At 42.4% G+C, this 13,700-nt stretch overlaps 1 protein-coding gene across 2 annotated transcripts in view; it reads right to left on the reverse strand.

Annotated features, from left to right (window-relative positions):
* MED13L (mediator complex subunit 13L) overlaps positions 1-13,700 on the reverse strand; it is a 964,037-nt gene that overhangs the window by 311,581 nt on the left and 638,756 nt on the right. For both annotated transcript variants that reach the window (XM_085634904.1, XM_085634903.1), the window contains exons 7-8: positions 12,807-12,998; positions 650-809 (exon numbers count right to left, since the gene is read on the reverse strand). In XM_085634904.1, coding sequence (XP_085491030.1) covers positions 650-809; positions 12,807-12,998 — 352 coding nt within the window. The remainder of the gene's footprint in view (positions 1-649; positions 810-12,806; positions 12,999-13,700) is intronic.

Consider the following 13,700-nt stretch of genomic DNA (forward strand, 5'->3'; position numbering starts at 1 on the left):
CTGAGGCAGAGGAAGCTACTCAACAGGCAAAATGAAATTCTTAATACAGAACATGGAAAAGACATTTATTTTTCGGATTAACAAAACTACAATCACATTCTAACAATGAACTATGGGCAGCAAGGCATTCTCGGTCTAAAGTTTCCTCTTCTGGAATCCCTGGGTGACCACTTGAGACATATCAATTTTCCCAGTTTAAAAATGCACTTAAAACACACCTTTAAGGTGACTAATTAGACTGGTACCGTGATAGAGTGAGCGTGAGAGAAAGCGAGAGAGAGTGAGAGAGCGTGAGAGAGTGAGTGTAAGAGAGTGAGAGAGAGAGAGAGCGCAAAGTAAGTGTCATGGCTGATTGAATTTGTCACAGAATGTTATTTATATCAATGCTACAATAAATCATCTCAATCTAGATTTTAAACAAAAATGGGAAGGATGAAGATGAACACATTATGCGGCCCGTCTCGGTCTACTGAATTTAGGCAGGAGTGCTCATTAAGTAGAAGGCATTATCAAGGAAGCATGCTCAATCGCTTCTGCTGGCTCTCAATTTATTTAGACAGGTGAAAGGCATTCCCTCCAAAGTAAACTGCACCCACACGTATAAGAACGTTCCAAACCTCAAACTGTAGGAAGAAAAGGAATGCCTTACTTTGAAGGACGGCGGTGGAGGATACATTCCTTCCAAACTCTGTGGACCATATGAGACTGAAGTTTCTGAAGAGTCTTCTGTGACCTCTTTGGACTTTGGACTGTCCCAGAGTCGTCCTGGGCGGACAGGTGGCTAATAGCTGGCGCGGCTCCGCTTTCCCCTGACAAACAAAGTGCATATTTAAATTCTCTGCTGAACTTTCTTCCCTGCTCACGTAATTGAATAGCATTATAACAAATCAATGTTAGGTTGCACTGTCATTTCGCTTCCCAATTGCATGGTGTGATTTGAAATTAGGATCTCGACCCACTTTTAAGGCAAAGCCAAAGTTGTTATTGAGCAGGTCTTAAGTTTCTCTCTCTCTTTGTGAAGTTATTCTGAGATCATTTAAGAAACAGCAATTTAAAACGGCAATTACATTCAATTGTTTTAAAGAAAATAGCATTCTATATAGACTGTACGGGGCAGATAGTAGAGGCAATTTAAGATAAAGCAGGTTTGAAATATGAAAGAATACCGGAGATATTTTTAACCCTGCATACTGAGGATGGACTACTTTATTTTCATCCACCAGCTGTCAAACACATTTATGTCTCAAGAATGTCTGAAAGTCATACAGATGCTCTTTGCTAGTACATGTCTCAGTAGAAAAGGAGTGAAAAGATTACGGACAACTGTAAATTATAAACCGGTATTTACAAATCGAAAATGAAAGAAGAAGCAATAGAGCAAGGAGTTTTAAGCTTTCTATCTTTATTCCAAGGAAAGGTTAGTTATTGACAAGCACTAAGATGGCTCGAACAACAAGAGAGCCCTAATTCACTTGCAGTCAACAATTTCCTTGGAGGAGCTGATGCATTATCAAGAAAAGGAGACAAGTATGATTAAAAAGTGTGACGAACAAGTTACTTACCTTCAGTAGCAACTTATCTGATACAGATTTTATCTAGCTGCAGATTCATTACCTTAAAATATTCCTAAATTGGAAGAATGGATACGAACGTTTGAGTAGTACTCCTTAACGGTGGTGGCATTGATCGTAGTAGAGTAGTTTGTGGAGTAACTATATAGATGTCCCCGCTCGCGTAGACATCAGCTACTTTTGTAACTTTGCATGGCAAGAGCGCAAAGTCAAAAAGAGAACAGACAACTGGGTGTGAAATACTAAGGCACCGCAAAAGATGTACCCTACACTGTAATCAGATCGCTTGGAGGTTAGGGGGACCTGTAAGGAATCTGAGGCTAGGTAGTCTCTACCAGATAAGGAATTAACAAAAGTAAGTAACAGGTTCATCTGATGGAGACTTCTAGCAGCCGATTCCTGACTCAAGCAAAGCCTCCCGGAGCTGGGTCTGTGAAGCAGATTTGAACCAGAAAATCCTGCAGGACCAAATGGGCTAAACACCCGCAACGAAGGACCTGACTGTCCAGACAGAGGTGCTTGGTAAACCTGCGTAAAGATGTCCATGTTGCTGCCTGATATATGTCCAGGACAGGGACTCCACGGTTAATGCAGTGGTCGCAGCCTTTGCTCTGATGGAATGAGAATGCAAGCCCTTGGGGTTGCTTCTTAGTCAATGCAGAACAGATCTTGATTCAGAGGACTATTCATCTTGAGATGGTCCATTTCTGCACATTCTTCCCTTTTCTGGCTCCTATGTACCCCACCAAGAGTTGATCGTCCACCCAAAACGCTTGTGTGATAAGGTGGAGCGACAAAACACTTTTTGGGTCAAGCCACTAAAGTCTCTCCTCCTCTTTAGAGGGGTAAGAAGGAGCAAATAAGGTAGGGAAGGTGAAGTTCTGCCCTACATGGAAAGAAGTTGCAACTTTCAGAAGGAAGGAGGCACATGTCCGGAGTACCAGCTTATTGTGATAGAAAGTGATATAGGGAGGGTGCACCGCGAGTGCCTCCAATTCGCTGACCCTCTTGGTGGATGCAATTGCCACTTGAAAGGCAGTCTCGATGGTCAAAAGCCGAAGAAAGCAACTGCGTAGAGGTTCAAAGGGCACACACATTAAGGAAGTCAGAACAAGATTTAGATGCTACTGGGGCATGACGAATGGCCTGGGAGGAACCCTCATTGTTGAGGACTAACTGATCAGGGCAGTAAGTAAATGACCAGTCCTTTCTGACCACAGGAGCAACTGCAGGCCATTGATACATTTCCTTTGATGTTTGCAGAAAAAAGGGAACCCATTTGCTGCCCTTCCTTGCAGCTCACACAAAATCATAATGTAGATAGTGTGTTGCAATGAAATGCCCCACTGGCAATGCTACTTTTGAACACTGTGTTATACTTTTCATTACTTCAAAGCCTGGAGCGTTGGACAAAGAAGGATTTCCAGGGGTGCAAAACTAAAAACATTGTGAATACATTGGGCCCTTTGTAAGATATATGCATGCACTCGAGAAGGGACTGTGCAGTTTAGAGAAAAAAAGGCACACAGTTGTTTACCAGCCTAGCATGGGTAACAATCACCAACAATAGTCACTAAAGAGTGTTTCTCGTTTGATTACATCTGTTGGGTTTTGAAATGTATGGAGACATTCACTGGGAGGCACCTTTAAACTTAGGTCCCTTCTGCTACGTGAGTAAAAGATTATTTGGAATCAGACGCATTTTCTGCTGGGTTTGCACTGCTCGTTTGATTTGAACGAGCGATTCTCTAGGCTAGACACTTTCAGGCAGCGGACAGAAAAAGATTTGCAGCTCAGTGTAAAGCTGCACACCTCCTGTAAGGTTTGCTAAACTCAGACTGGCATGTTCATCTTTTGGATCCATTTTACAGGGGACCAAATGCCGCAGCTCCACTTTTAACAGGGACAGCGAAGTGCAGCCAGGGTCTGGGGGGTCACGGTGGGGAAGGTTAGGGTTACCAGGGGTCTCAGAACAATAATCATAACCGAAGACTGGCATTCCAACACTTACCATTGCCGAGGACATGGCAATAATACACGTGCTACGGTGCTTGCATCCTACGCGTGACGCATGGGAATGGGTGGGATCCATGCCTGTGAATGAGGGATGACTACTCTCACACAGGAAGGGGAATTCAACACCCTTAAGCATGATGCTTACAGCGTCACTGGCCTATACTAGTGAATACTGCCATAGTCTACAATGGCAATGACTCATTAGGGAAGGCTTTAGAACACTAAGCCCTGCGTCACAGCTCAGAAAGTTGATTTACTGCCTGGCTTCTGTCTCCTACTTCAGAGCAAGGCCAGGCAGGCAGCCTGGGACAGACAGCACAGGCTTAAATACATAGATTTGTTTAGAGATACGATCGTATGTCTAAATAAATCGATCTATTTTATAACTGTACAGGTATGTTTGGAATTTCAGGGGGGTGCAGCCCCACAGCCCTCATGGAGAATCCGCCTCTGAGTGAGAACAATGAAGAATACTTAGCTCCCTTTCATGAGAAACCTATTACAATAAGGGGTTCCTATGACTGCAAAACAGATTTTGCTGTATATGTGCTGACATGCAACTGTAACCTATGTTATGTAGGCAGCACAACGCTGCCAGTGTAAAAGACAATACTGCACCATATGCGAGAGATCTGCAATATAGGCAGTACTTATCCTATAGTCAGACTTCATGAGACACACCATAGTCATGAGGTAAAACAGATGAGATATTTTGCAACTGATGCAGTACCAGTCAACAGGTGCGGTGGGGACTGCGTTAAAGCGCTTTGGCAACTTGAGATGTGTTATATATTAAACTTAAACTGTTAAATACCCAATGGACTGAACACAAATGAAGAATTAAATGCTTGTCTTAGTAGGCACACTGATCGCCTGGGAAACCTCCATGTGTAAATATTTGATTTTTAAGGAATACTGAAACAAGCATGCCTTCTCTCTGTGAGTTTAATTGTAAAAGATGGGGATTTTTTTGAGTTTGGGATACTATGTCCAGAATCAACGAAATCTGTAAATGTGCAATGGTAAACAAATTCAATGGAGTTAGCCCACTTGGGCCGTAGCAGTGATAAAATATGCAAAAAAAAAATCAATGCACTGCATTTCATTTATGGGCATATATATTGGTAGTCAACAAGCAGCACTTGTAATTGGTAGTCATAACATTCAATTATAAAGTACCCTAATTGGTCTGGATTGGGGTATAATAGGCACCGCATCAAGGCACTTTGTTTTATTAATGTGTTCATATATTGTCATCAAATTACCAAATTGTTTGTGGGAATGTATATCATGTATGCATAATATACAGCAGCATATGCGAGCAGTAGGCAGATGATTGCTCTCTGATTGGTTAGAACCATGTTGGGATTTGTGCATATACATTCGTGCCAAATGTGAATTGCAATGATGTAATGAATAAAGCAGACACTGAGAATTGTAGGGCATAATAACCAAACATATGAATACATGCATTTTACATTTAAGTCAAAAAGCCTTTTTACTATCTTTATGATGGTTAAATGGGTATAAAAATTCCTTAAAATTGAGCAAGTCTTGTGACCAAGGCCGCAAGTGATGGCTGAACCACATTATGGCGGATTGGCGTTTTGAACAATAAACATACTTGAATCAAAAATGTGTGTCTGCATCAATCCTTGCTGAAAGCGTTTAGAGGCGTGGAAAATATAATATACTTACAGGTGAAATACTTACATTTTTGTTGTAAAGTCATACATGGTAAAGGCATATTCATGGTAAAATAAATTGTTGTAAAGATGTATTAGTTATAATTGAGTCGTTGTAAAGCCTATGTGTGGTTCCGGACTCATTGTAAAGGCTATTTCCCCTTGAAAAGCCAGTGATTCTCAGCCAGGTGTGGCGCCACAGGGCTACCTACGATTAAAACGCTCTACCCAGCGAGTCAGTCGTGTACTGTCCATATCGTATGGTTTACTCTCCTGGGCTCTTTGGCGGAGATTTTTTATTCCTTGCCTTAAGGTGCAGTGCGTGTGAGGGGCCTAGTGAGTGTAGATGTACAAAAAAGACCTGCATACGCGGTACACTGTATCATTTCAGGGGCGCCCAACACTTATTTTTAACTATTTTTAACTAGGAGAGGAGCCACACAGTAAAATTGTTCGGATTGGACCCCTACCTCCTATTTTAACCTCACTTTCTTGTACATCTACACTCACTAGGCCCCTCACACGCACTGCACCTTACGGCAAGGAATAAAAGATCTCCGCCAAAGAGCTCCTTCAGGGGTGCCCGTCGGGTACTGCAGCACCGACCAGACGAGGAGCAGACCCAATGATGAAGCATGACACCTAGCTGGCTGGGTGTGTGAGGGTCCTAATTCCAATAAGAGGAATTCCCTTCTCTTTCTGGATATCACTTTCTTTCACAACCTGTTTTCCCTGTCAGGAACTGCATACTCCTTTTGTATTTATGCTCAATTTTGCCTGTCATACAGGCCAAACACTGCCGGAGTTTCCAGTATTTATAAACGTTGTAACCATTGTACTATATCATTTCCTGAAGGTGACAATCTTTGGACCTTCATGTTCCAGGGGTATGGAGTAGCACTGAGTTGTAGCCAAAACTATTGAGTCTCCATAGGGGAGCTGTATGGAAAACCAGATGGCTTCATCCTCCATTTAACGCATGGAATGAATGCAAAAATGGTTGCAGGATTCTGAATGAGTTTTTGTACTTCCTACCAGGAATCACCTTTACCATCTTCTGAGATGGCTCAAGTAAGTAATAAAGCAAAAAGTCTCAAATGATGTAACCAAACTGTGAACCAAACTGAACTGTGAAACCTGCCCATGTCATCTGGTAACAAACCAGATAAAGGGGATCCCTGCCTCTGGGGAAACGTAGTCCCTCTAGTTGCTCTCTGGCAGGTTCCCAAGCATCTAGCTTTCTTCTTCTGGCAGGTATTTCACATTAATTTACCTCAGGATTTAGGTTGCCCTACTAGGGTCTGTCTCTAATCCACTTCCTCTTCAACGTTAGAAAACTTTACTAGAGATGCTGCCATCACTTTGTTCAGTATGTGCAGCTAACAGACACTGAAACCCCCATGGAGAGGAGTGTGTCGGTGACAATTCACTTTGCGGTACAAAAGGGGGTGGGGTGATGGACGGAGCATCAGAACCAATCAAACACTCACACCCAGTCAACAGATCTGGGTTTGATCCATCACCGTTCTTTAGCCCACTCTGCCACCCCAGTTCAGACATGGCCATATGCAAATCAGTCTGACCCTGTGCCTCATGGGAACAGTCCAGCCCGAACTGCCAAGCCATGCCTTCACTGGACCGGAAACAAGCTTCCTAGGACCGGTTTCTGGCATTTCAGCCGTCTTCAGCCAGGCTTGCTTGAATCCAGTGGCAAAGTGAGCAAGGGACTCACGTCTGAGCATACCCTGCCAACTTATGGCGAACAAAGCGGTACAAAAGGGGGTGGCCGGACACAGCTTCAACACACATTACTACGTGGATATTCAGTATATTCAGGTTGAACAGAAAGGACTAAAGCACCTGTTTGCATGCTCAAACTCATTTCAGCGGAGCCTCGGGTGGTGGTTCGGGGGAAATCATGTGAATCCAGAAGAGAGTCTCACTGCAAAACAAAGTGGTCACCTGTAGGAATAGTTTTGCAGCTTGAAAATTTTTCTGGGTTCACATATGACCCTTTCATCTCCTCGAAAAGAGACTGAAGAACAGGAATGTCTAAAGAACAGAGGAAAATACTGGGAACCTGCAACAATTACAAAGTTAGCAAAGAAAAGGAAAAAATAATTTGATGATGGTATTTACTCTAAGGTTTCTGCGGAGGGATTTAATGTCGCAGAGGGAAGGACCAAATGTGGGCCGCTGTCCAGCGTGAAAAAACAAAGGACTGCAAGGATCATTCCAGATCAAACTATTGTATGGTGGTATAATGCACAGCAGACAATTCTTCAAGCTGCACAACTACTGCTACAGCTAAGTAGCCATTTTTTCATCTTTTTCCTGAAGCAAATGTGATGTATAGTACGCCGAAGGACAAGCAGGTCATTTCAAAGTTGAGATCCTAGCGCATAAAATTGCAGTTAGCTGTTTTGAAGTGTGGAAGCCGAAGTAATTGTAGGCCATGTTTTTGCTTCTGGCAGTTCAGATAGTTAACTGGGGTCACATTTGTAGTACACAAAGTGAATTAGACTAAGTACCTTAAAGTGGATGTACTGTTTAACTGGGTGCCTTTGTAAGGTCTGTATTCCTTAGAGACATGGACATTTCTGAAGCCTCTCGCTTGCTGCCATAGTTTGGTTGCACTCTGCTTTTTGCCCCACAGTCTAACACAGAACCAATAAGATGGCCTTGCCTTAACAGAGCAATAATGCAGACTTGTATCACTTCTGCTGTGTTAGGGGCAGGAATGAATGGCAGGATCATTCAAAGGATCCATAGTTGCGGAAAATAGTCAAGTCAAAGTCAAATATTATACCCAAGTTTTCTCAACCTGTTTGACAGGGATCTGTTGACAGGGATCTGAGGTGGGCCCCAAAACACGGAGTTGGTGTTAAGCCGCAGCTGAAGACTCCGTTATCGTTGATTAGATCCTCCGTTTTTTCACGATTCATCAAAAATTAGATCCCATGCTGCCAGGAGTGGCTGCTAAACAGGCTCCTCACTCGCTGATGGGATTGGAAGTCCTGATCCAGTATCCTTAAAAATGGTAATCTGTGTATGCTTACACTCTAAAGCCAAGTGAGAGTCAAGCTTCCACTGTGGTGCCAAATACAATTTAAAAACGACAGGCTGTATAGCAGAGCCTTGCAGCACCCCACACACCACCGGCTGTACCATAGAATGGAAGGTGTGTAATCGTACAGAGGGTACTTTTAAAGCTTTGAGATGCATATAAATGTTAACTGAACGAAGTACAAAGGTGCCTCTCAATTACTAATGAAGTAAAGGCCCAGTCATTAAATACTAGGGAGATTTGTCTGGGACAGCCAATAAATGAGCAGGCATGAATGATAATTAACTGTTGCCCACTTGTTCCTTAGGGGGCAGTGAGCAGTTGAATGCATCTCTGGAAGGGCAACAGGAACCAAGTATAAGCTCTACAAGTGCTCTCCTTATTTTATGTGTCCTGTTGAACCACGGCAGACCATGTGGCTGCCGTACAGATATTTAAGGAGTAATTAATTATTGACTTTACAATGGTCCCTTTGCTAACCGGTGCTCCATTATTTGATGGGGCGAATGAGATGAAGAATTGGTTTGCTTGCCTAGTCTTTCCAGTTTCCTGTAAGTAATAGGACTGCCCTGCTTACATCTAGTGTGTGCAGAGCTCTATCTGCCTGAGACTTTGGATCTTGGAAAAAAGCTGGCAGCTGTACGGCTTGACTGACATGGAACTATGAGACGATTTCTCACAGAAATTATTAGTTTATTCTCATTACCACTGACCTTGTGTATTTTCAATTAGGGCTCTTGTGTTGTGAGTCTCTGCAATTAACTCTTCACAGGGACGTGACAACAATCAAGAAGGCAGTCTTGAATGTCAGGCATTTTTGGTCAGCTTTGTGCATCGGCTGGAATAGGGGTTTCATGTGATGTGCAAGCACTAGGATTTGGTTCCATAGTGGTGAGGGCACTGCCTTGGTGGGGCTATCCTCTTTGCCTCTTCCAGAAATCTACTGATCAATGGATTATTAAAGAATCTTATTTTTATGACCCCCCCCAACCCCTAGAGTATGGTACTACTGTAGACAAGTGAACCTTGAGAGGGATATGAGATCCTCTCACCTGAAAGGTGGGTGAAGTATTTGACCACAGTAGGGTCTTGTTTCCAGCTATCATTTGCTTTTTGTCTGTCACACCAGTGTATAATACTGCTCCACTTAGCCGTGTAGTACTTCCTTGTGCTCCCTCTTCTGACTTCTTTACAGACCTCAATGGTTCTCTGTGGGAGACCCAAGTGGCAAAACTAAGTCCTCAGGAGATGGTTGACAGCTCTGGGTGGTATATCTGACATTTTTCATTGCTATCAAGTCAAAACAAGGTAGTAGTCTCATCAGTCTGCCCTGAGCAATCTCCATCAGCTCTGAAAACGAAGTCAGCATGGATCACTGAGGGGCGATGAGGATCAACGCCATTGATACTTGTCTGAATACGTTTATCACCAGTGTTCTCAGTGGAACTGGGGGGGGGAGAAGTGTACACAGATCTATCAACAGGACATTGCCCTCCAGTTATTGGTGTATACAGTGTTTTTCTGTGGTCTTCACCACTTGCAGAAGATGTTTTCTACAACTTGCTGCTTTAGCTCCAACTCATGCGAGGTGTTTGTCTCCTTAGCATGGGTGTAGCTGTATGTTGAACCCCAGGTAGAAGGACGGCTATCAATGCTATCCTTCTCTGAATGGGCCATCTCCATATGTCCAGCGGCAATTGGGAAAATACATATTATCATGTACCACGTTTCCCCTTTTGTTGAGGTAAGACATTGTGGTTGTGTTGTCAGAGTCTATCTAAAAAAAAATTCCCATGGCATATCTCTAGAAGGCCTTCAGTGCCAAGAAAACTGTCTGGAGCTTAAGTATGTTTATGTGTTTCACTGTTTGTTCCTGGCTTCACAAGTCCCTGATATTTAGTTTCCCCATTTAAGCCTTCTCCACCCCACATTGTGTGGGATGCATCGGTTGTGATGGTCACCGAAGAAATTGGATGTTTGATAGGTCTGCCTACTGCGATTTATTTTTGCTCCACCACCGTATAGCCTATGTACCTTTTCGGTGACAACCACCATATCCTCACAAATCCTAGCTGCCTGTGACAATGGACACTGTAACCATTCCTGTAGTGGTCTCATGCGTATCCCGGCATGTGGTATTAGTAGTGTGCACAGTGCCATCATGCTCATAATTTTCCCTACTCTACTCACTGCTAGAGAGCATCTCACCCAGTAAGGTTGAGTTTACTCTAACTACCAGGTTGTTTTGAAAACTGGGAAGGCTTTTGCCTCAATTGGTTTAGGTCCTAAGAACAACTTTTCTCTTAGTTGCATTGATGAGCACTACTCTATGTTTACAGAGAACCACAATCTGTGGAGTGCCTGTATAACAGTGTTTATGCTTTTATGCAGCATTTGAACAATCTTGCCTTTACCAGCCAGTCATCTATGTAAAGGTAGACATGTATTCCTAGTCTTCTTAAGTATGCTGCCAATATAGTTAGGTACTTTGTGAATACCCTTGGTGCAAACTACCAGTTCAGGGTTCTACCCTTTGGACTAATGTACCTTGCCAATGAAAAACCTCAGGAACATCTTGCATTTGTTGTTAATCTGCCCATGTAGGTAGGCACCGTTGAGATCTATGGTTGCCATACAGTCTCCCTATTGCAGGCACAGGATGACCACTTGCAGAGTGACCATCTTAAACGTTTGCAGCTTTATAAGTCTGTTTAAGGCACCCAGGTCAAAATGGGTCTGAGGGTGTTGTCTGGCTTTGGTACTAGGAAGTAAACAGAGTAGATCCCTTCGTTTTCCAGTCCTTTTGGGACACTTTCTACAGGATGTTTGTTTAGGAAGTCCTTGACCTCTTGCAGTAGTCACAGTCTCTAGTCTTTGTTGAAAGACATTGCTTTTGGCCTCATGTTTGGTGGAGATCTGAACAGTTCTATACAATATCCATACCATATTATATTACTACAGTTCATTTGTTGGAGGTGATCTTTCTCAATTCTTTGAGAACCCTCCAATTCTGCCCCTTACAGATGTGGAGTGTAGGGAGGGGTCTTATGTAAGTCACTTGCTTGTATACCCTGTGCCTGCACTGCTTTCTCTAACTCTGCCTCAAAAGGGCAGTCTTGCCTTGCAGGGAACTCTGGACCCAAACACTAGATGGCAGCATAATGGACAGCGTGTGAATCCGGAAAAGGTCAACGATGCAAAGTACTGATTATGTTGAGGATCTGACACTTTTTCATTGTCTGTCTTTCCATTGTTTGGCGGTGCGACCAATGACCCAAATTAAGTTTCTACCGCCTGGATACTTTTGGTGATCATGCTCTCCATAAGTTCACAAGAAAGTAAATAAGGCAATTTCTTGCATTTTTTAACAGACATACATGATTCAAAATTGCGCTGGGATCTTAAGTATACATCATTCCCATACTCTATCACTCTAAAGGGAAGGGTCAGAAAAAAAGGGATGTTGTGTGAAAGGTACTATCTCAATAAGACATTCATCCGACATATGGTGTGCTTTACACCAAGAATACAATTTGATTTTTGGAATTTTACTGCATAAACGTTTTTTTCTCGGTGTGAACGAGAGCCAGTGCAAAGCTCTTTAAGCAGCCCACACGTTCGCCATCTTGTGCTTTTGAGATTATGCCCCATTTCTTACAAATGAGCTTTTGCCTGTTAGTTCACTTGCTGGAATAACATTCCTTTTTCTGCACCACTAACATTCCCTGATAAGCCTTACTAATTACAGACAAACTGCAATACTTAAATACCTGCAAGAGAATCCAGGGCTCCTACCACAGGTCTAGATCACTTACCGTGATGTCTTAGATCTAGTATTGTGCTCTGTGTTTTTATCAATGCTGGTAATCTCTTGCAGTCTGTTTACACATTTAAGGACTCCACAAAAGTTATGCTACAATGTTCAGAAATAATACACCATTTTTTGCATCGTCTCATAAAGCACTTCTGTGATTATCAAGTTTATTGGACCACTATTACAAATATGACAGGTTTAGCAGGCCTTTGTTGTCCATCATTCATAGGTTTATTAGGACTGCAGTACTTGTCTTGAATATTTTATAGGTCCTTAACTGCTCATTTCTTCTCTTTTGTAAAGAGCAAAGCTACCTCTTTACTTTATGAAGATTATTAGTATCTTTTAAAGTTTCCAGAGATGCCACTACAAATCGTTTTTAGTTAACATGGCATAAACATATCGTTGATTAAAAATTCAATGTCTGCTTCTTTTTCATACATTTATTGGACCTTCAACTGTCCTCATTTGTCTATAGTGTAAGCAAAGGATATCCCATAAAGACAATAAAGTAGGCAGTTCTAGTTTATGGGACAGAAAATATGCTTAACCAGTTTAGGCGCTGCAACATCCTATTTGAGAATACAGAGAATTCCAAGGACTGTTTCTTGCAGTGCGTCACCAGCTCGATGTGCATGGATACATTAACATACCAGTGATAGTCTGTTCTGGTGAATTCGGAGGTGTGAGAGGCATCCCGCAGCCGGTGGGGTCCTTCATGCTCCCAAACCCGTGCGATGCCGAGCCGTTTTGTCCAGCCCCTGTGCTGGTAGTGCTGGAATAGGCAGAGAGGTCATTCTGTGCAACAAGAACGAAAGCTGAGGGATAAACCATCCGCACTCCACCTGTGAAGAGAGAAAAGGCTTAGATCCTACAAACACATCTTTGTGCCACACATTACAACAGCATTATAAGAAGTTTGGGCCTCTGAAATGTATTTTTGCGATGGTTTAGAGTCAACATGCAAATGAATTTGGTTTCATGGCCCTAATGACAGAGTAACAAGAGGGTAGGAGAGAAAGTTTCACGTTTACAGCATCAATAATATGGGGTTCTCTTAAAACAATGTAAAAGTGTAAAGTGTCTGCCTCAAAGAAATTACAAATTGAAATGAGTCCTGGCAGAAACCATGTATGCTCATAAGTCGTCATAAAGCCACACCTTATAAACCGATATTCTTCATGGAAAACAATTAAAGACAGACATTGATTTTTCCTTATATTTAATTAAAATAGCTAATAATTTAACCTACGTATTTGTATCAACGCACTTTACATTTAAGAAGCAAACTATAAAACGCTTGGGGCAAGGGGTTTCTAAACAATGTCAGCAGCCGATATACTTCTAATAGCAATCACAGGAGCTCTACTTTTAGGGGTGATTTACTGCAATATTTTTACACAATAGGATTTCAAAGGTGAGTTGTAATCTCTTTCCTGAAAGCATAATATCCATAATGTGGTCTGTCTATTTTGCCACTAACAGAAGCTATTTGTAGGTGGGAAGTGAAGAGGGAAATGCTAAATGAAGGAAACCTCTCACAAGAG

Source organism: Triturus cristatus, chromosome 11 (genome assembly GCF_964204655.1).
Source record: "Triturus cristatus chromosome 11, aTriCri1.1, whole genome shotgun sequence".
Classification (NCBI taxonomy): Eukaryota; Metazoa; Chordata; class Amphibia; order Caudata; family Salamandridae; genus Triturus; species Triturus cristatus.